Source organism: Phasianus colchicus, chromosome 21 (genome assembly GCF_987193195.1).
Source record: "Phasianus colchicus chromosome 21, bPhaCol1.hap1.1, whole genome shotgun sequence".
In the NCBI taxonomy this organism is placed as follows: Eukaryota; Metazoa; Chordata; class Aves; order Galliformes; family Phasianidae; genus Phasianus; species Phasianus colchicus.
This window is the reverse complement of record NC_143456.1, coordinates 4,524,906-4,548,669: the sequence shown is the minus strand read 5'-3', so window position 1 is coordinate 4,548,669 and position 23,764 is coordinate 4,524,906. Positions and strand designations below refer to the sequence as shown.

General features: G+C 40.4%; 1 protein-coding gene across 1 annotated transcript; it reads left to right on the top strand.

Moving 5' to 3' along the window:
• MYL10 (myosin light chain 10) lies at nucleotides 1–20,609 on the top strand. The gene is made up of 7 exons (XM_031591844.2): nucleotides 1–157; nucleotides 7,431–7,517; nucleotides 10,154–10,229; nucleotides 11,654–11,758; nucleotides 15,373–15,451; nucleotides 19,586–19,634; nucleotides 20,372–20,609. Exons 1-7 carry the CDS (start codon nucleotides 155–157, stop codon nucleotides 20,468–20,470), a joined length of 498 nt encoding a protein of 165 aa, XP_031447704.1. The 5' UTR covers nucleotides 1–154; the 3' UTR covers nucleotides 20,471–20,609.
• The last annotated feature ends 3,155 nt before the right edge of the window (nucleotides 20,610–23,764 follow it).

Here is a 23,764-nt window from a genome sequence, read left to right as displayed (position 1 = left end):
ATCCAATTACTGCACTTTTCCAATCTTACATCTATTGTCTAAACTTGGAGCAGACATATTTTTATTCCTTGGTGACACTATATAAAGAGGCAATTGGCATTGTGTTTGCTGGCTGACTAGTTGGCAGAGAAGGGACAGGAGGAGAAGCAGCAGCATGGTAGGTTTTATTCTTTCCATGTCTGTCATTCTATATTTCTCTGTATTTCTTTCTGACCGTGACAGTTCTAACAGAGCAGTAATGATCACACTGGACCCCATGACATCTCTTACTTAATATCACATCCGAAATGAAGATATATCCCATCGAGTGAGCTGTGAACTTCCAAGGACTTTCTGTGTGTTCAACAATGGGTAAGGTAGGGAACACAGATGCACTTGCTGAAGGGAAGAGCTTGTGCATCTCTTTCCAAGGCTAATTTACTGATGATTGGCATGGCTGGTGTTAATTAGTGCTAAGGTCTGCTATGGCATGATGGGAAGAGTAAGGGATATCTCTCTAATTTTAATTGTGTTGCTCTTGAGATGGGGAAGAAATAGGAAGTACCGCAGAGATTTCTTTGTCTTATCTTTGCTTTGCTCACTGCTGGCTTTTCACTCGCACTCAAACAGCCCCTGTGCACCAAAGGTGCATTTGATGTGATTCTGAGGAGCAAAGAATTCCAGCCTGAGGGGCAGCGGGCAGGCTGGGCTCTATCTTCATCTTTTGCAAATTCAGAGGAATGACTCCAAAATTTAAAAAAAGAAAGAAAGAAAAGGAAAAGCTGGTGATTTTCTCTTGTTTTCTCCATTTTGCAGGTCCTTTTCAGACTGCCTTAGAGTAATGCTGCCCAGTGGCTCCCTCAGGCTAAGGAATAGTTGATTCTGGAGAACACAGGAGAGGGAGTTGTATATGAAAACATTTCTCAAAACTTAGTTCAAATCTTATCCCATTTAACCAGGTGAAGAATGTGATCTGAGAGCAGAATAAAACCCCATTCAAAGCCATTTCTAAAATATACACACAGACGTAGGATCTAGATTCAGCCTGCAAGCCCAGTGTAAATGTGCACTGAGCACACCAGTCACTGGTCATGTCCTTGACCACTGTTTCAGAAATGGACAGTGTCCTTCTCCCCAGCTGTGTATTTCCAGGCTTCCCTTAAATTAGATTCATTGAGGTCTCAGCCAGTCCTTTTGTTGGAGGTGGGGGGGCAAGAAGTGCTGGGTCTCCTTCCTCCTTTCTTTCTCTCTTTCTTTATAAAATATATATATATTTACCAGTTCTTTCTGTTTAGAGGGATGACACACTGCCTGCTTGATGTTCGAGGATATTTCAGGACCTTCTGTGGTGAAATCAGGAGATGTGACAATATAGCAATAGACTGTTCTGTTTCCTTACTCCCAGTTCAGCTGATGATTCTCTGTGATGGTTCTTTTCATCACGCCTTTTGTTTTGGGAAAATATCTTCTGAGGTACCTTACTATACAGGGACACATGAAACAGATTTAACATGGAAAGAAAAAAATAGCCTTAAATGAAAGAAAGCTGAAGAATATCTTTACATAAGGAAGTGATCATTTTTTATTAATCAGAGGGAAATGTATATGTAATTATGCTAGATGAACTCTGTGGGGAGGTTTTTTTTCTCTCTTTATGATGTCTTATGGGATTTATAAATATTACAGAGGTTTTATAGCATCATAATATTTCAGATGTGCACTAAAGCTACTTTCAAAGGATTAGTGCAGACAAAGCAGCATAGTAAAAAATAATTACAAGTCAGGCAGTGCTACCAGGCTCTGACATACAGGGCTGATGAGAACAGGAGAGGCAGGGTTGAGAGAGAGCATTTTTTTCCAACACCAGCAGACCACACAAGTGCTATGGAGTGGGGTTCTGAGTGCAGTCTGAGGGAATTTTGGTGATGTTGGGTCAGCAATGTCTGCATGGACAGAAAGGAGGGAAGGGGGAATACGGAAGAAGAGAAGGAAGGTTGTGCAAGATGTTCCTGTGTTCATTCAGCTCGGTGACACCTCATAGCAAACTGTATGCTGGAGGCAACCGGTACCCCAAACCAGACGGCCTTCTGATCAAACAGCTTTGCTGCTGGAATGCACCAGCTGTACTGAAACAGCAAAGCAGTGCTGATGTCACCCACTGAAAACACAGAGTGTGTTTGGCTGTGAGTGTGTGTGCGTGTGCTTCCGCAGATGCAGCTCCAGTATCTGTGTGTGTGTGTGTGTCTGCAGGTGGGGAGGGGCTGCAGGGTGATGTGGGGGTGCTGGGAAAGGTTTGTTGGATGGGGAAGCGGTTGATGAGCTCTGGGTCACAGGGGTGGAGCAGTCTGTGGTTGGAGAGGTGCCCTCCTGCTCCTGGGACACGTGAGGATCTCTGTGCATCTGCAAGAGGGAAGAATGGAGACTGGAAAGGGATTTTATGTGGGGCAAAGGAGAATGCTGCAGCACACGGGAGCGGGAAGCAGGGAGGATGCAGGCCAACAGATTTTTGTATCTAGCAGGGATCAAAGGTGTGTGTGTCTGTGCATGTGTGGGAGGCTGGGACTGCATCTGAAACGGAGCGAGGATGGGAAGGGAGGGATCGGTGCGAGTGCAGAGCAGGTAATGAAAAGATCTTGTGTTTCTCAGCTCTGATAACGTGGGTTTTTATTTGAATGATCTGAGGCTGTTGCCTGTTTGAAATGCAAATTGTGCCCTTAGAGCAGGTTATGCTGCTCGCTCCTCTAGACTGCTCCCTGAGGGGCGTGCACTGGGCTGCCCGAATGCTGCTCACCTGCCACAAAAGGAACCTAATCTATACTGAAATATGATGGCTTTTCCATAGCTGGGGTCTTTGGTGCAGACACAATGTAAATTATTGCAACAACAATCCCCAATTCCTTTGGATGGGCCTAAGATGTAACTTTTGGTTCAGAAGCTGGATTTGATGATGAAAACAACTCAGAGATGGGAAATGTCAGTACTGAGGTCCCAGAGTAGATGAAAACTACAGAGAGAGCATGATGGATGGAGAAGTAATGGTAGCACAGAGTTAGCATCGTACTGCGGATCGCAGTAGGGGATGGAGTCGGAGCAAGATGATGGATGTTGCTGTCTGTTCTGTAGTCACAGATGTAGTTGCAAAGGAAGGAAGTGTAAAATGAGAAACAATGCAGTTTAAGGCTGTTAGTATCTTATGACTAGTTTGCCCTGGGCAGAATGAGCACATAATGGTTGTACAGAGGTACAAGACAACAGAATCAGGCTCCTAATAGCATATCTGCTGTGCTTCTCTGAGGAGCTCCCTTCCAGGAGATCTGCTCAGCCATCAGTGGAAATGGTCGGTGCCCTCCTTGGTAAAAAAAAATGGCACAAGACATCATAAGTTGCCAAGAGAGGAAGTGTTTCTGCTTATGTTTTAACTTAGGTTGTCAGGAATATCAAACTGTGTCACCTGCACCTATCCAGAGTATTTTCTGCGTGGTTGAGGATGTGGTGGACCAAAGAGGGAGCTGACCACCCCAAGCCAAATCAAACCAAAGATGTGGATTCTGGCAGAGTGCTGCCCTTCTTATCTGACTGTTTGAGGAGATGCTCCTGCTTGGCAAAAACACAGAGCAGGGGTGGCCACTGCCCACAGGTAGAAGAGCAGCTGCGTGCGCCTGAGCACCGTGTGAGGAGCAGCTGTACCTTCTTTATTTTGCAGCCATTTGGCCGTGCTGTCATGCTCTTCTGGGATATCTGGAACATAACCTGATTTCCTGACTGCTTCTCTTTGCAGGTTACTCTGAAATCAGAGATTTTGTCACTCTGCTGCACTTAAAACTCACCTTTGCTCCCAACATCGTGTACAGAATAAATCCCTCCTCTTCCATCTACAGAGGCAAAGGCAGCATGTACTCGTGGCTTCTGCTGCCCATGTCACAGCCCTGTCCCTGTCTTTTCTGTCCCCTGATGCTGCCAAATAGGAGAAATGCAGAGAAGGAAACGCAGCTCAAAGCAAGTGCCTGGTGCAATGGAGTTTTCTTGGGGCCATATTTTGGTATGGCTCAATTTTTCATTCAAAGCTTCTAAAACAAACTGAATCTTACAAGAAAAAAAAGAAAGACCCTTTAAAATCCAGGCTAATTGAGTGACTGCTAACATTAGTAAGACAAATGAGTGATATGCAACAAGCCTGCGGTTTCTCTTCTAAAGTGAAGTGTTGTTTTCTTCACAATGGGATGATTAATGCACTCAAGCAGGAATATTAATAGGCTTGTTCAGTTGTTGCAACATTCTTCCCACTGCTGTGCCTTGGAATCTGAGCCCAGGGGACCCCCAGCTCTTCAGTTCCTCATCTGGCGTGTTTTGTATGTCAGTCTCAAAGCACACATTGCAAAGATAGAGCAGCTATCATCATAGAGTGCTGCTCAGTGCACTCTGCATTTTACAAATGGGGAAACCAAGGCAGACAGCAATCATGTATCAGTCACCCACTTGCTCCTCTGTAGGTCACCTACTAAATTTATAAAACTGTGACATTCAGAAACCACGTTTGCTCAGTTCTGTGTTGCTTTTTGCTGCATAATTCTTTAAGAGTCCTGATTCTATTCATCAAAAAATTGTGGAGTGTTTGGGGTTGTCAGGCAGCAGCAGAGACCTATTTCTTTTCTCCTAGAGCTGCCTTTTATTTGATCCACCAGAACAGCAGTGACAGTGTGCTGTTCTCAGTTCCTGTCCACATCCATATCTCTCAGCCTTCCTCTTCGTGCCACCTTCCCACCCATCAGCCACAAAAAACCAAGTTGCACTTTCTTTCTGTGATCATGAATTTTCAAGATTTTCAGAGCAGATAAATTACATTTCCAGCACTGCATATCCAAAAAGAGAGGAGATCATCCAAGATAGCAGAATACATAGCTTGAAGCCATTCCATCTGACAGCTGTTTCTTAGCCCTGTGAATTGTATTGGTGGTCTCAGCCCCATTCCACAAGCGAGTAGATCACAAATAGATCTACAGCCAGAGCTTCAAAAGATAGATTGAGCCACATGGACACTGAACTCTTTTATCAGCCCTGGAAATGATGAACCAGAGAGAAGCATTAAACAAGTATTGTGCTGAGATTAATTTCTCTGGATAAATAGTCTTCAGTCTTTTTTTGCCTTGAATAGGACTTCACTAACACAAGAAATTTTGAGGGTGTTTGGGGTATTTTTCTTTTCTGTTGATCTGTTTTTGATAATGATCTGCAGCTTTTGGGTTTGTCTAACTCTTTCCTACAGTTACAGTCCTTGCTTAGAGACTTACACCACAGAAGACCTGCTAAACTGAGGAATGATGGAGGCACTGCCAATGCTTGGCATTTAAAGTGAACAAAACCTGCAGCTGGAGCCTCTGGTTCCTCACTGTGGTTTCAGTTTAAAGAGATGCAGGTTGCTTGCTAGTATGGGGTATATTTATCACGCTGAAAATGGATTCTCTGTATTTGGTCACAGCAGAGCAGAGCATGAGAGTGGTAAAGCACATTTTGCCTTTGTAACAACCAGCTACGTGAGTACAGGAGCACAGGTTTCACTTCCCCATCCCAAAGGCTGATGATGCTGTATGGTCAGCTCCCCCAGACAGTTTGCATTGTGCTGGGTAGCATCTGCTTTCTTTTTACCTCGGGGAACAAATGCCTTGTAAAAACTTAGGGTTGTCCTTAGGATTTCCAGTCAAGCTGGAAGTGCTGAAAACCTCCACCAGGCACCTCATGTTATGTGGAGGATTGCCCATTACTGCTCAAAATAACACTTATTTCATGTGTAGGAGGAGGAGGGAATCTATTTATTCCAAAATCAATATTTCTACATTTATTAAATAATCCACTTATTCGCTTTTTCTTTTTTCCATGCCTGTGGTGGCATTCTGTCCATATTTTTCTCCTCACTACAAACACTTTTTTTTTTCTTTTTTTTTTTTTTCCATTCCTATTTCCAGATTTGACTGCTTTGCATTAGCTGGTTAGAGACTGGCAGGTCTGGAGTGTGGACATGTGGGTGAATGTCTACTATAGCCCTAATTTTCAACCTGGGATCTGAAGCAGAATGGCTGAGTGCAGCAATCTGCCTGGCAAATTAAATTGATCAGACAACATATACTTCAAACAGAGTCAGGTGGGAATATTTCCTTGAGCTGCTCTGCTCCTTGAGCTATTTGAAATCAGTATTGAATTGGAACATTCACATGCTTTTTTATTCTGATGGAAGGAGACAGTAGAAGTTCCCTTCTGTTTCACACAGAATAGCCCAAACTAACCAAGACTAATTTTCCATGACATGAGAACCAGGTGGGACTGTGATGATGAAATATAAAAGTAGAAATGATAAAGAAAAGAATAATCCATCTGCAAGGGAAGTCAAAAGGCGGTGGTGTGGTTCATTATCCTGCCCCAAGTAAAGATAATGCTGTGGTTGGAATACGTCTGTAATCCATAGGAATCACAGGTTTTGTTCTTCACTGGAAAACAAAAACTGTATTGTCTTAGGCAGGTGAGCTGGTTGGGCCCTTGTTCAGACACACGTGAGGATGTCTGGTTCTGACTGATTTCCAGTGAGTGTTGGATTCTTAGATAACATCACAGCTCTCTCCCAAGTCTTTCTGTGTCTCAGTCTTCTGACTACAGAACAGTGATAAAAGCAAGCCCTACCTTTTATTGATGATAACTATCTCGAGTATTATAAATGCATGGGCTGGTAAGGCAACATAGTGTGATATCATAGGTCAGTGCAAGAATACAGATTCTTCTCCAAGTATAAAAGGCATGCCTACATAGGAAGGATTTGTTTGGTGTTGGTCCAGACAGAGCAGACTTGTAAACTTTTCTAAGTCAATAGGAAATGATATAATTTCCCTTTGTATTTCACGAGCTCAGTCTTCTTGCAGGGCCTAATGTTTGAGTCTGGCTGCCTGTCCCTGCATGGGACCTGAGAAAAAGGACTTTGTACGGGGACTTACCTGCACTGCTTGTATTTCTTGAGAACAACAGGTTGGGAATTTAACTTTGTACTCTGAGTGTGACTTTACATTGCTCCTTCCATAGTTCAGAGCTCTGCAAAGCCAGTGCAGGAGGAAGTTCTGCCCAATGAACGAGCAGTTGTGATACCCAGAGCCACACTTTGGGTTCCTCACCTCTTTAACACAGCACAGAGACAAGATGTCCCTCTTTATACAAGCTGTCCGGCTCCAAGCTAGAGCAGGGGAATAGCAGGAACCCTCAGTGAGAGATTCAGCTGTAACTAAAGCAAGCATATTTTATCCCACTTTTGTCTGTTTATGTGAATGTCTGTTGTGGGTTGAATTAAAAAACACAAAACACAATCATCTTGTATTAAGTGCCTGTATATATTTTACCTTCTGTAAAAGATGGAATTTGTTTTCATGGTAAACAGACAAGGTAATATATTTTTGATCTTCTTCTTTGTATTACAGGCTCCAAAAAAGGCAAAGAAGAAGATAGAAGGTGGCTCCAATGTATTCTCTATGTTTGAACAAACCCAGATCCAGGAGTTCAAAGAAGTTGGTCACTATTCTTCTGTTCTCTATAGTCTCCTGTCATTACTAATGAATAACATAGGTTTTGTTTGTAATCCTTATTCAATTCTCCATCTGCTTTAATAGAACACACAGTTGTTTTCTGAATCATCTCTGTGGTTTTGGCTGGTATATCGTTTTCCTTGTGTGTTTGTTTGTTCTTTCCTTCATTCCTTCTTTCATTCATTCTGTCTCTCCCTGCATCTCATTTCAAGTTCCAGACTTATTTTAAAAAAACCCTGAGCACTGAAAAAATTAATAAAGGAAAATTATCTCATCCACTTTAGCCCCAATTCAGGAAAATACCTGGGCATACATTTAAAGTTAAGTTTAAGTGCTATTTTAAATAAGAATAATTTTGCATGCTCAAGTATTATCCTGAATGGAGGTGTTGTATTGAATCAGGTCATTAATTCCTGGACTGTTCCACAATGGTAACAGAAATATTCTTCTTTGCCCATCTAACACTGCCCACAAACTAGAAACCAAAATACCAGAAAATCCTCAGCCAACTTTCTCCATAAATGCCCATAAAATAAAGCAACATGTTGAGGTTAACAAATTGAGCATCTTTTAGGTCCCAGAGAATTGGTATTCCATGCTTCATGGATTCTTTGATCAGTTAGCTGTGATGAGGCAAACCTAATTAGCTGGCTTAAGAGCTGGTGCATGAATAAAAACAAATAATTTGATGAGTTTGGAGGTGGTTGTTTTTTTTTTTTTCAAATAGGCATTTTAAATATCTGTGACACCATCACATTTTCCACAGATTCGTCATTTTAAATTATTTTTTTCCTAATTTTTCCTAACTCACATCTCCAAAGCTGTTTCCAGTGTGATAAATAGCTGCTGTTTCATTTGGTGTATGTGGATTTCAGCTTTACTTTTCATGAGGATTCTCATCAGTAAAGCTCAGTGAGATTGAGTTTGAATGAGATCAAAAGCACTGTCAGAGGATTACAAAGGATTGTAAATACAGGCCAGGTAAAATTTCCCCAAATTTAATGGGAATATTTTTAGCACTCTTCTCCCATCTCCCACCTCTGTCAGCATCCTATGAACTTCCATTTTTATTTTCTCTGGGGACTGCTGCTTGAAGATTTGCCACCAGAAAGAGCAATTGGTCAGAATGTTATTTTTGAACTACTTGAAATAAGATGACACTTAGAACATTTCTGGGAGAATGGTGGTGGAATAATGGCAAAGTCACAAGGCAGTGGAGAGGTCCAGTTAAAAACCAAGACCACGCTGTGTTTAAGGACTGCCTACTTGGAACAAATAATGCATTTTGGCTGATAAGTCATTTTTTATCAGAACAGTATTACATAGGGATTTCAACCAGCTCACTAGAAAATGTATCAGCATCACCTCTTTACATTAATTTCACTCGTTAAGATACATGCCTGACACTCTGTGATTTTGTTGGGCTCTGCTTTGGTCTTTGCATTTCATTCTTTCTTCCAAACTGTGGGGATGCTTTATCAACAATAAAGAGTTGAGCTTGATTTTTTATTAGGTGGTGGCTTGGCAGGTAAGTGAAGGGTTGGGAACACGCTTGCTGCAAGTTACCACATGGCAAACTGGAATGTGAGCAGTGGGGCTCTGTAAGAAACTGGTGATCAAACTGGTTGAAGATATGTTGATTATAATACAGTTGTGGAAAGCACTGCATCCTCTAGAGCAGTGGACTCTGAAAGTTACTTGAGTGGACTGGTTGTATTCCAAGGAGAGGGTTGTTTTTCATAATAATCTTGAAACACAAATAATTCCATCATAAAGATACACGCGGATATCGATGTGCACATCTGACAGATAACAGCTTCAGAGATGTGCCTGGTTCTACTGATACTCCCCATGGTATATCCAGGGGACTTTCAGGTCATTAAAATCTTTCAAAATCAATGAAACATTAAAAGTGTGATAGCAGCAAATGACAGACACACAGATAGGTAAATAGACGGACAGATAAGCAGTTAGCTGGCTGGATAAGGAATGTTTGATTTTTATCAGAAGCTAAATTTTGCCTGACAAGAAGTATTTAAGGTCAAGCATCAAGGTCAGTCAGAGCACAGAATATAGGCTGACGGATGCAATTTATTGAAAAGGGAAATAAACTGTGAATAAACAGTACTGTGAATCCTACATTTCTCAGTGTTTTTGGAAATTCAGCTGCCTGTGTATGAAGAATCACCCTGAAGCCAAGAGGAAACAGACTTCTCAACACCAGAGAACTACTTACAGTAATTAAATGTTTGACAGAATATGATAGCTGAGCAAAGGAAGAAGATACAGGAAGCATACAAAACACACAGGAGTAGCTCCTAATCCAAAATTTTATGGGTTAAAGCCTGAATGGCAGCAGCTGTCAGCACTGGCTTTGCCCACCCCCATGCTGCCCTGAGCATTAATTTTGTAAGAAGAAGTTTGGGTGGGTTTAATTAAGTCCCTTGCCAAGGTACAGTAATGTGTTGAAAGTGAGGAAAGTGCAATGATGTGACCTGGTGTGGATGAATCAAAGGAAATTAAATATTATTTACAGCATAACACTCCTCTGTATTAGTCTGTGACTGTAGCACTGTCCCATGCGGTGTGACAATAAGTTGCCCATTTTTTTCCAACAGGCTTTTACCATCATGGATCAGAACAGGGATGGCTTTATTGACAAAGCAGACTTGAGAGACACATTTGCTGCGCTAGGTAAGCTGGTATTAATAATTAAATTAAACCTTAAAGAAACAGTGCTTTGTATTCGAATTAGTTGTGCAAAGGGAAACCTGTTCAGTTTGATCTTCCTCCTTGATGGTAGTTGTTATCTTCACTACGTAGCTCCAGCTGGAAAATCTCCTGAGCAGCCTCTTTCAGACACTAAAGGAGGGTCTCCCTGGGACTCACTGGCGGGTGCTACAGAGCTGTGCAGCTGGCAGCTCTCCAAAGGCACTGATGCACTGATCCCTCCCTTGCAACTATTTCATAAAAAGCCCACCCAAGTCGGGGTCCATGCCAGGCATTTCTGATTTGCTTCTGAAGCCAGGCTTCACAAGCTGCACCTTTTTTTATCTAGGAGTCATGCAGTATCTACCAATTAACGTTCTTGTCATGGACTAGATGCCCCTCTGCCCACACCAAAGCTGGAAAACTTCATGTGAGGTTCTGTGCTGTTGTGCGTTGTTGATGTGGGATGGAATGTGCATGTCATGAGATTAGGTACTGTCCATTACATGTGCATTGCAATCCTGCTAACATCAAGCATATTAAAGAAAAACTTCCCAAGAAAAGGAAAAATCAGAATGCTCATGAGCCCTAACATGAAGCTGTATCCATGTTGCAACATTTGAGGCTTGAACAGTGATGTAGGCATTTGGGCTTTTGCCATCTGGATCTTATTAAAAAGAGTTTGATAAGAATCTCTAGTGCTCCCTGGGGTGGAATCAGACTGCTGTAGAGTCAGTGCAAAGAGCAGAAGCTCCTGAACTCTTTATTGTGACAAAGAAGTTTGCAAACTTTGGCCTCTAGCTACTGTAGCCCTGAAATATTTATTTCTTAAGGCCACATTCTGCTATCCTTCACGTTCAGTGAAGCCCTTCAATGCTTATAAAGTACAGTCACAGCAAATTACCACTCAATTTGAGTAGGGATGCTGGATTCTAAATTCTCAACAGTCTAGTGCAATGATGGGGAAGGAACAGGACTGCTCAACTCATCCATCTGCTCTCTACTCAACATTTCAATATACAGGAGGGCAAAGCCTGAGACTTTGGATGCACTTCAGTCACGTTTAAACTTTGCTATATTAATATCAACACAGTCTGTTTTTCACCTGAGGTTAAAAGAAAAAACACACAACAACAACAACAAATCAAATGAAAAAGAATTTAATTGAAAGTAGCCCCTTCTTTGGTCTGCTGGTGGCCAGGTCTGTATCATTTATCCCTCTTACTCCTTTTTTTATCTTTTGCTCTGTATTCCTCCTCAGAATGCATTGGTGTATTCTGGATTTGTGTTCCACCATGTTATTAGTGAAGTTACACAGAGCCCTGAGCTCCCCAGTGGGAGGAGATGAATGGGAATTGTTTTTTAAAACACAATTTGGGATTTATTATGAAAAATGATCTCTGCTGCAGGTCGTCTGAATGTCAAGAATGAAGAGCTAGAAGACATGGTGAAGGAGGCGCCAGGTCCCATTAACTTCACTGTCTTTCTTACAATGTTTGGGGAAAAACTGAAAGGTAAGTACCTTTGGGGGGTTGGACAGGTATCTGTCAAAGATGCTCAGCACTGAAATATCTCAGTACCTTGCAAATTATAATAATATATCCACGGAACAATGCTTAAAGGCAAGGAGTGATCTCCATTTTTGCAGACAGAGATGAAGTATGAAAAGGCAGAGGGATGGTCCAGAGGACAAATCAAAGGTGTGATTCCAGCTTGCATAAGCTAACATGGAATACCACAAGGTCTAGAAAGTAATGAGATCGTGGCTGCCTGGAGGATGCTGCAGAAAAGTTATTCACCATCTGCAAGTTCTGGGCTGAGGTCTGTTGCTCACACTATGCTGGTATTCCTCCCAGTGTTAGATGGTTTAAAACTATCATCAGCATTTCTCTGAAAAACCTTTCTGCACTCCTTTGGCTCATTATGCATACATGACCTCTGCACCATCTTTGTAGTTACAGGGCCTGAAGAAGCATCATGGTATCCCCCATTTTCTCTTACATCAGTAACTTAGTAGCCCAGGCTTGCTTTCACTTGAGGTCAGTGGTAGTTAGGACACTGGCTTAAGCTGAATGAAGATTTTGCAGAATAACTCCTAATGAATGAATAAATGGGACTAATTTAATCTCAGTGGATTTAGAATGATAGCAGAGATGAATTTGGCTCAGAAATATATTGCTAGAATATATAAGAATGTAGTGAGAAAAGATGGGTACTAAATTCTGTGTGGAAGCTAGTAATTTACTCAGATCTTTGATACTGAATGTGTCTGGAAGCTATAAAATAGAGTGAAACCAAGAGAAGCCTCTGGTCATCTTCCTGTGAGCATCTGATATAGGTCAAAGCCTTGGCCCTCAGAGCGAGGTAGTTGGCCTTGCCCAAGCACATTCCAGAAGTCTGTTAAAACAACTAATGCTATTCAATTCCCTTTTTCTCTTTTTCTCTTTCTTGGGGTAAAAATTATGCAGATAAGAGAAATAAGACATACTTAAAAAATTAAAAAATCTGATCACATCTTCTTAAGAAAGTTTTATTGTATTGTGTAGCTTACCTGTGGCTTTGTATTTGCTGAGTACAGTTCCAAAGAAGGACTTCCTACCCTTGGAATAGAAAATAAAGAAATCTAGTAGGAAATACTGATGTAACTAGTCCTCAAAGAAACACACTATTGCTAAGAAATACAGGATTTCTGGGAAGTATAAGGGTGACAGAGGAGGCTGTAGGCTGACACTGAGGGGAGGACTGTATTACCCAGATATCACTCTGTTTTCACCACAGTGGTACCCACTCTTTTACATTCTGGATACCATCCTATAAAGTAGGCAGTGCCCTGCTCTGTGATCTTCCTTCTGGGATGCACAGCTGTTTCTGATGGGGTGCCCTGCTGCACATTACTGTATCTTTGTGTTGCTTATCATTTCATGGAGCATGGAGGCGAGCTGTTCCTCCTTCCTCCTCTTCCCTCTTGTCTCTTATGACTGCTGAGGCTGGCAGAGTCTGGCCCTGCCAATTGTGTGACCTAAAACCAGCGCCAGCACAGGAAGGTGAATGGTAAAGCATGCCCCTCTTGTTTGCAGGTTTCCTGTTGGCTACAAGAAGAGAAGGAAGGTTTTTGTTCTTTCCATTTGGTGAAGGGAAAATCACAGCTGTGCTTGTCATGCCCTTCTGGTTGGGTTTGTCATGCAAAGGAAGCAGAGCCAAAAGACTGCACATTCCCAATCAAAACTAATTGGGATGAAGAGCCTTTGTAGTGCAATTAGAAAGGGAAAAAAGGCTAGAGGAAGTGGATATGGCAATTTTGCAACACTCTTTATTAGCTAAGTACCACTCAGAGAATTTGGTGAAAGGTGCTTTCTAAGTAAAATTTGTTGTGCTATAATTGATTTCTGTCATAAAGGGGAAGCTGGGATTTTTCGGATGAGCTTTAGCTTTGTATATAGAGATTATGATGCCAGATGAACAGCTAACAAAACTCAGTTTATGTTAATGCCAACCACATGGAGCTGTTTCTACAGGGAGTCAGAATAATACAATTTGTACAGAAAACAGAGATGCCGCACATCAAAGAAACCACTTTATTTACCAGCTAATCAATAAAGAATGCCTGCTGCATTGCTTCTCTTCAAAGCCAAAGTCCAAGGATATGACAGAGCAGAAAATGTAAAACACAGTAAGGAGGAAAAAAAAAAAAATCCCCCACACAGTGGTGACTACTTTAAATGCAGACTTTTCCTCAGAGATGGAAAAAGTTTCTGTTCACAGAACAATCAAAGCACTCATTAAGTACCAGTGCTCGTTATATTGATTATTTGTTCAATGAATACACTGCATCCAAACTGGCAGAAAAATATATATGGACAGTGTATGACCAGAAGGAGGCCATCTAGTCTTCTGCTCAATGACCATCACATCTACTAAGATTCTACTACTAATCCTTATGATTACAAAGAAAACTCAGGAGACATCAGGAGTGTATATAGTTGAGCTGTTAAATCAGAGAATAATGCCTGGGTTCTGCTCTGGTTCTTTCACTGTCAAACTTTGTAACATAAATTTAAATAGTAATGGATTCTTTTTTTTTTTCTTCTTTTTTTTAAATCACACTTTCAACATTTCAGCATCCCAAGTAACTTCATGTGTCAGTGTACCAGCCTGTAAGTTTGGTTTCCTGAAGTTATGAATAATGATTTATATTATACTACTATAATGTTTTGAAATACTGAGGAACAGTCAAAAACAGAGCATATAGGATATCTTTTGGTGTGGGTGGAAACTGTCTGTAAATTAGAATACTCAGAATCTACAGTATTATAGAATAGTCAAAAAATCCCAGTCAAGATTAAGGCACTGTGAAAACTATTCTCTGATGCATCTTTTGTTTGCAATCTGAATAGATGGGACGGATAAAGAACGAAAGAAAATGAAGGCTCTTACTACCATTTTATTGCTGGGAGCAGAGGAGCAGAGAAATTAAAGTCATACCAAAAGTTTGTGGCCCAACTACGAGCAGAGGCAAAATCTTGGAGCCGCAGTCCAGTGCTTTAAACCATCCTGTTTATATAAATAACACCTATTGTGTTGCTGTGAAGAAATACTGAAGTGGAAGCATGCTACAGAGCATAAGAGCCAGTCACCACTTTACATTGATCATCCCGCTTCCATTGCGTTCCACTGATATCCAGATTTTATGATGAGCTCCATTTAGTGAGGAAGTAAGCTCTTCTCTATATAGTGAAGAACAAGTAACATCAAAAAGTGTTTTTGCAAGGAACATACAGTACAAGATTAAAGGAAGCCAGTGAGGGAAACAGTTTGTTATATTTTCATTTCTGAAAGCCACTAATCCTCTGGGTACTGATATTGGAGACCAGTTCCTGGAAGTTTTCTCTCCTGCAGACACAGAATATATATGAGTTATTATTTTAAAGCTTCTGAGCACTGAACTATTCACCTCTATTGTTTATCTGACATGACAAATGCTGCCGACTTAAGGAACCTTTGTCTTCAAACCTACAACTGCAGAATTCTCCATTTTGCTGTGTTCTCCAGTGAATGCAATGATTACATAGCAAGTATTCAGCAGATACAGATACACCCAGGCTTCTAAATTATATTTCATTAATTTTAGGCACGGACCCAGAAGAAACCATTCTGAATGCTTTTAAGATTTTCGACCCAGAAGGAAAAGGCCACATAAAGGCAGACTAGTAAGTTTATTTCAAGTTCTTTTTAAATATTATTAATAATAAATAGCACAAGTTTAAAGAACTCCTTAAAGGCTGTATTTTTTCACAGTATTTTAAGAGACAGGCAAGCTTTGTAAGCCAGAGCTGTAAGACTAGACTATTGTACAAATGTATTTGTATACCAAAAAGAGATGTTATTGTCTTCAGACGTTGCAAGAGGCAACAGAAATATAATCACATGTAGGCCATTAGATAGCCTTTTTTTGAAGGTCTGGATATAAATCAACACATGACTCTTTGTAGATTAACTCCATATGTAAAAATAAAATGAATGTCTGGTGCCTGACTGTCAGAGCTTAACTGAAATGGGAAAGCAAGTCCCCCTTTTTAAAAAAGTGATCAATTTAATTAACTCTGGGACATGGTTTTAGTAAAAACATTTTACTTGTTATATGTTTACTGTTTGAGCCTTCTGCTTCTAGACAAGAATTTGCTGTAAATTTCCACTAGATATGTTGAGAGCCAAAGCAAATAATACTATTAATAATATGGCAACTATTATCAATGTAGCTATTATTTAAATAGGGAGGCAGGACCTAATTTGTATTCATAACCTGTTACACCAAGAGAGCAGGGTGAAAGGACTTTAAGTGCTAATTACACAAATGTAAATCCTCCTCATACTATCCAAATGGAGTAAGCAGGCATTCAGGTAAACGAGATAAACGATATCAAATCAGGGCAGTGTATGAGGAATTCTGACCCGTGGCTCTGGTGAAATGTTTTATGTGCCTTGATTTATGCATATGACTAAATTCCATGGTGAATTTGAGGACTATACTGTTACTGCAGCAGCCAGCTCAGGTAAGTTTTCTAAAGCATATGTACAAGAAGCTTACTAGGGAACCAAATCCTACTTTCCTAGAATAGGAAAATCATGTACAGTATTTCCTTCTGTTACCCAAATGCTTTTTTTATGACACTGGCACTTAATTCCCAGTGGGTATGAGAGTCCTATTATGGATATCGTGGAGTCCTTCTTATGGTAAGCAGTGTGAAAAAACAAAGCCAAGAGACAATATTTTCACCAAAGGACATCCAAATTAATTAAATCAAGATGCAACAAGTGGATGTAGTAAACAACAGGAAGGAACAGAGGGTTAACAGTTGTTCTGATTTCTTTGAGGTTAATGTTATCAAATAGCATGGGAAGAACACTCTTGGTAACACATCAGAAGTTGACTCAAACATTATCAGAATAAAATGTAGCCTGCTGTCTAATAGGCCAGATCACACAGAAGTGAAATCACAACCATGAAATACAACGTTGTGATGATACAAAACCCGTGAAATGTTGTATTTCCCACCACTATCTGTAACAATGTCCTGCATACAAAATCTGCAGCTTGCCACCCTGCATCCAGTTCTACATTCCTCAGATGCTGGAAGCCGGTTGGAGTTTGGGGCAAATTAGGAATGCAGTATCACACTCCAAAATGAAGATGAGAGAAAAATCCTTTTTTTTTTTTTTAAACTTAATGGAAAAGGTCAACCTTGTTCCCACCCCCATTACACTGCTAACATTAGACAATTGTTTCAGTTCATCACCACAACAGAGCATAATGTTTACTTATTAGACCCGAGGGTATTGTTGATCATTACAGAGCAAACCATTAAATCAATTCCATGAATGTCTTTGAGGTTTAACTTCTATTCATTTGCTTCCAAAATTTAGACATTTGAAGGTTTTGAAATAATTTTTACGTTGGCTCATGCAGCCCTTTCAATATGACAGTTAATGCTAATAAATAATATTTCTCCATATGAAAAAAATCTTGGAATGTTCCTCTCCTAAACCAGCCACAGTGACCTTTTAATCAGAACTTCTTTTTATGTTCATGGAGTTAACATCCTTCTGGGGATTTTTATGGCTCTTCCCTCTGCGTGTTTTCACCTCTAGTCTGGAAATGACTCACTTAGTCCATTTGATGGTAGCTGGGATGGAGCCTTCTAACCTTTCCAGAAGCTTCGGGAGTTTGTAACTTACTTCCAAATTCAATGACAGAGTTTGTTTGTCTGCATCATTATACCACACATAAAGTCCTTCCTCTAGCATGATGTCAAAAAGAAAAAGTGTTTTAGATCAGATTCTCGGCTGGTGTAAACTGGCATTGCTTTTGGAAAGGTTAGATGATTCAGTTCAGTAAATGCCATTCATTGGACAAAGTGAGTCAGGCCAACATCAACTGTGTCTAATGGTGATGCCAATAAAACTTTACAGATTTGTACCAGATGAAAATGGACCCGGAGAGCATAAATGCATTCTGGTTCTTTGGAGATTGCTCTGGCTGAGCTGGGGATGTTTCTCATCATAGCTGTAGAGCACTGCTCACTCTAACTCACCTTTTTTCCTGAGAAAACAACGTATGAAGGGAAATCCCAGGGGAATAACGAAGTGTCCCAGAGCTTTTACAGGGGAAAATGTTTTGAAAATACAAGGAGGCAACAAAATATTCACAACTGGAGAAGGAACTGTTGTCAGGCAGGACAAGAGATAGCATTAGATAACCACAACAAGGCAAATGGATCCTTTTTGCCCAGAAGACTTTGAGGTGGTAGTAATTTATTTTATTTTATTTTTTTTTTTAGAAGCAAGTAGTCTTTAAAAAAGAAATCTATATACACAAAGAAAGAAAAAAGTTCATCATCTCTAGCTTTGGAAATGGTGAGCATTCATTTCCCTATAAAATAAATAATGGAAAATGTGCATAGATTCTTAACTCAGTCCTTCTTCCTTGTGAGTGTGCCAGAGCCTACTGGGCTATGCATCAGAAGATTATAATTAGATATTTGATCTTTTCCCCTAAATACTTCAAGCATGTAAGTAGAAGATACATCACGCCCAAATCTCTTTTTAATTCAGTCCTGTTTCTGATGAAGTTTATTGTGACTTCTAACAAAACTGCTGTAGAAGTGCTTCCTTCTATTCACCAAGCTCCTTCCTGGATCACAGTTCCTATTTACATTTGCTGATGCTGTTTGCCCCAGTGCACATACATCCAATGATCAATTTACATCGATGAGAATGACCTCTCTGTTCCTCCAACCAGAGATCATTTAGGAATTCCATGTCAAGAAATGCAGTCACATAACAAATACCAGCCCAACAAGGACAGAAATGGCACTATGAGAGGAAGAGATGAAGAAAGACTTTGCTAAGTAAGGCGCATGGGAAAGTAGTGCAAAGAAAACATACAGGATTGCTTAAGCTCTCTTGTGACTTTGGAGTATTTCCCAGAACTTGCCAGAATATTTCCATGCTTGGCCTTGTGGGCAAGATCCTTATACATTACCCAGAACCTTCCTTTTCCAGTTTTCTCTTTCTATGCTTCGAAATAAGTGAGACAGTCATTCTGTCCAAAGGGGTTGGATTGATGTTCCTATTCACCTATTTGCTTACGTAAAAAAAATTACATGCTTAACTGAGCTCCTATAACAGGTTTGAAAACAGAGGGTAAATCAGCTGAGGATCTGTCCCCAAAATATTCTCTTTGATGTAATTGCATAGAATGCAGATTGTGTGTGGATAAGCTCCTTGTTACAGTTCTGTAACTCCAGATCAAGATCTTGTGCTGTGAAATACAACAGATCTCACACAGTTTCACAGTCTCCTCTGGGAATGACTGCATGCAAATAAAGGGATTCTCAAATGATGATTTGGAATAGCTGTTGGAGTTCTCTTTCAAGTCCTCTTTCTTATTTCATGCTCTGTTCCTTTCATCCTCAGATTTTACAGAAAATATTCTCTCTTTTGGTTTTGTTAAGTGATCCAAACTTTAAAGAGCCAGTGAGAAAACGTACCATTTTAGGTTAAGATAGGCATACCAAGTTGCTGTATTACAATTAGAGTAATAACCTTAAACAATTTTAAACCTCTATAAAATGTCACAAAAGCAAAATAAGTTGGCAGAGCGAGGCACTGACACTGAAGGGTGCTCACAGAAAATCTCTTACAATATCATATAGGGATTAACAGCTCTAATTTATGCGGTCACACAGATTTTCTTTCATGTGACTTCAGGAAGGATCTTGCCATCTGAATTGTCATGTGTCATTATCACCCTTTAATCAGGTTATTTCATTTTATTTGCACAGCATCAAAGAAATGCTTATGACACAAGCAGACCGGTTCAGTCAAGAAGAGGTAAGGACCTTCTGCCTTACTCGAAATAGGGATGTCTGTCCAGCAATAACCATTTGCCCCTCTTTAAATGCATGAATTCAGCTCAAATCCAGTCTGAGAGAAGGCTGATGCCAGCTTTAGCAAATAGGAACAATTCAAAGCATCTCTTCTGAATAGTTCCATGGCTAAACCAAAGTCAAACAGATTCTTTGGACTTCTATCCAAGTGTAAGCATGGCCTATCTCTTGCTGTTCTTTCCTATGGTGAGCTGGGCAATGAATTTACCAGAGTATAAATGTCTTTGGGTGGGGACTGTAATCTGTTTTCCATTTCTGTGAGAGTTGTTTTGTTTGAAATCTGAAATGAATTCTGAAAGGAGGTACTGACTTCGTGGTTCGTGTGAGATAGAACATGGATTCTGATGGCTGGGAGGAATAGAGAGGGACATTGTTTTCAGAAGAAGAGTTTGAGTGGAGTTTGTTCATGGCAGGTTGGCGTACAGGCTGGAATACATTACTTAGGGCTGATCTGTACTTTAGGGAGAGCTATTTGATACAGAACTTTGATTTGAACAGGACTGTATTAAGTAGTTTTGACCTAGCTCCTATCTTAATTTTACTGAAACAACAGAAATTTTTTCCATAGTAGTTAACAAATCAGGCCAGAAGGGAGCTGAACTGGACTGAAAAGGAAAAGCAGTACTTGTTGCTGTCCTGCAGTCCCATGTTTGTAATACTTATCTCCTGTTTGCTTGGCAGATCAACCAGATGTTTGCTGCTTTCCCTCCAGATGTCTCTGGTAATCTTGACTATAAGAACCTCTGCTACGTTATCACCCATGGTGAGGAGAAAGACTAAAATGAAAGATGAGCTTCTCCTGTGATGATGCACCAACTTATTTCATTGTGCTTTTCTGTGCAAGACAAAAGGCTGAACATTCAGTATGTGAAGCCATGTGGTCATCAGAAGAGAACCAATAAAAGAAGTGAAATTAGATTAAAGTTGTTTAATGCTCCTGTTTTTATAAAACATGAAAATACCAATTTTTGTGAGTTTTTTCCCATCCTTTTTTTTCATCAGTGGTTTGAAATGGAATTTTCTTGATGAACTGATGCTGTTGTGATTTATTGACAATCCTAATGTTCACCAGATGGTCCATTGGGCACTGCAATGTTGCTTAACCTCTTGTCTTTTATATATAAGCTCCATGTGTTGATTGAGAAATCCTCTAACTTACTGCATTGGGAAGAGCATTTGGCAAATAAAATTCTTCCTCCTTGCAATGAAAGTGCAAATAAAACAACATCAAGCTCTTGTGAATGTGCTCAGTGATGTGGCCAGTTTCATAAGAACAGACACAGTGGAACAGTGGCTATTTTTCTCATAGCAAAATGTACCTAGGCACTCATAGAAGCCAGCAAGAATGAATTTCCCCCTCAGAAGCATCTTTGTATATGTAGGAAGTTGTCCACGAACTAACAGTAAGGGCTAGTTCTTTCAGCAGTTGGTCATGATCTTTGTTTTAGGGGTGAAGGACACGTTGAAAGGATGCATTTTGCCAAAGGTCATCTGGAAGTCTAGGGAAAATACAAGAAAAGAACTCAAGAGTTATAGCCCAGGATTACAAATGAAAGCAAACTAGCCGTCACTTTCATAATTCAAGATCAGCATAGCTGCTAAAATGGGCCACAATTTCTTGTATTTGGACTTCTAGGAACTGGACACATTCTGTCCATGTGTAATACTGCATGAATATTTCCTGTGTGGGAGTCAGAAGGACGCTGCAGCCAAAGCAAAACAAACTTCTGCTGTTTTAACAACTAATGAAAACGGTTTCCTTCTGCATCAGTGTTGCTGGCAGTCCCACAAACATGAAGAGTAGGTAACGAGCTGTTTCTTTTCTGTTTCTTTCGAAGAAAGAGAACTTGAGGGCAAGGTGGCAAATTCTGCCCTCATCGGGCAAGGCAGAGCTTAGATGAAAAAGTTTTAGCATCTGCATGGCTTAAGGAAGTGACATTCATCCCCACTTGCATTTTATGTTGTTCCCTACAACAGTGCCTACCAGTCATTGGGAAAACTGCATTGAGAAGTATCCTAGCAAGGACATGTTCTTGGGCTGGCATAATAAATCTCAGCCCTTGCACCTATGTTCAGAAGCACTGCACAAATGCCTGTAATAACTGTGTTTTTCTGGTGCAAGTACATGAATCCCAGATGCATCTACCAAGAATTAGATCAATTCAAAATTTTGGTAGACACAACTGGAAGCGAAATTTGGTCCTTCCTTATGGGAGTCTTGCTGAAGGTGTGGAAAGAGTTTTGACACTTCCTGGCATATGCTCTTGCAACATTTAAAACAATTGCATGGTGCTCCAAACCCCTCCCTCTCTGTGGGCTGAGCAGTTTAACTGGGTTTTAGTGCCTAGTAAAACACAGAAATCTGCACCACCTCTTTTTCCATCTCCTGGCTTATTTGCCAGAAGCTGAGCTTTGCTGTGCAAGCACAGTTCTCACCTCTGTTTCACATGATTGCATTTTTACCCCCAAAATTTTTATTTGTAGGAATGGGAGCGCTGCTTATGGGATGAGATTGTAGCTAGGAAATGAGAGGTCATGGAAGTATTTTCAGTGACACAGCAGAAAATTATTTATGAGCTTCTTCTTTGGACATTTATATGGCCCAAAGTAGTGACAGTACTTCTTATCAAAGAAAGGAGCTGCTTATATGAGAAACGGATGTTTCATTTGCAGTCTTCATTTGGAAACTGTTAGAGTAGTGGGTCTGGAAAATGCTCTGCTGTGAGACAAACCAAGTACCAAGTCTAGCACTGCCTTGTATGAATTGCACAAAATCACAGACCCCACCAAGTGAATCCTGACTGTTCCACGAATAGGAGCTGAAATCATTCAGGCATCAGATGGTGCTTATGGTTTTTGTTCTGTTTGAATATTTCAGATCGAAGCGTGGATGAAACAGCACGAAGGCTTACCTTCTTCCTTCTGTACAGAGATTTATTTTTCCTTGTGTGAGCTGATAGACAAAAACTTTGAGGATGGTATTCTTGAAAGATGAGGTCAGATACTTTTTCCCATAAAAGCACACACACTTTTTGATGGATCCTCTTTCATCTGTTATTACCTAGTTACATGACTTCTTTGAGTGCAGCTCTGGCTGCACCCCTTCCCTCCCTCGGGTCAGCACTAGAGCTCCCGTGCTCTCCGTGTTTACTGCAAAGGAACTTGAGCAACACTGTTGGATCTGTGCTTCTCCTTGCACCTCCTTTGAGGGGCAATGACAAATGTTCAGCTGAATGCAATGCTTGTTCTCAGAACCTTTATCAATCCTGGTTTCATCTCAACTTCCATTTTCACTTGGGGACGGGGAGCTGTGCTTATGGGTTTTGGATGCAGATTCAGCTAACGAAAGGAAACAAAGAGCTGAGGTTATTTCCACAAAAACAAGATTCTCACCAAAGCATCACTAAAATGCTCAGTTGGGAATTGAACTGGTGTGAACTCTGGCGGTTGCTCATTAGTGTCAGCCTCTTCACAAACAACAGCTTATTTGGATGAACAAAAAAAGAAGAAAAAAAAAGGTGCAGTGTAGAATTGATAATCTGATTTATTAACGCTTAAAATTTTAACCCTGTAAACTATTCTGAAACTTTGTGAATGGGAGCAGCAGCATCTGAGATATACTGTATAAACAGGCAGAAAAGAAAGAAAGGTTCTCATGAGTTTCCCCCAAGTTCGTTGTTCTGCTTGGAGACAGAGCTATTAAAACTCTTTTCCTGACCTGCTTAAACCTTCTAGGTAGCCTGAAGTCCAAAGCAAGCCTTATTCAAGTGCTGTCCTTATATATGTGTGTGTGTTTTTCCTCCCAACCATCAAGCCGAAAACTTTCTGTCTGCAAATTAAGTCAATTTCATCCTTTCCACCTTCTTTGTAATGAACATCAGTACACTGAAGGACTGCTTAGTTTTCTGTTTTTCAGCATTCTTTTTACAACTTCTCTCAGTGATCTTTTCTCCATTTCCAGTTCTTGTTCTCTTTAGGATTACCTCAACTTTGTGCGTATTTTTTTCTTAAAGCATGGTATGCTAAGTTGGACACAAAATTCTCTGTGAAGCAGCAGCAGTGAAAGTTATATAT

Excerpts from the sequence above, each read along its gene's own strand:
- MYL10 (XM_031591844.2), top strand. Across the intron at positions 7,518-10,153 it reads AGATCCAGGAGTTCAAAGAA|GCTTTTACCATCATGGATCA; the intron begins GTTGGTCACTAT and ends TTTTTCCAACAG. Across the intron at positions 10,230-11,653 it reads AGACACATTTGCTGCGCTAG|GTCGTCTGAATGTCAAGAAT; the intron begins GTAAGCTGGTAT and ends TCTCTGCTGCAG.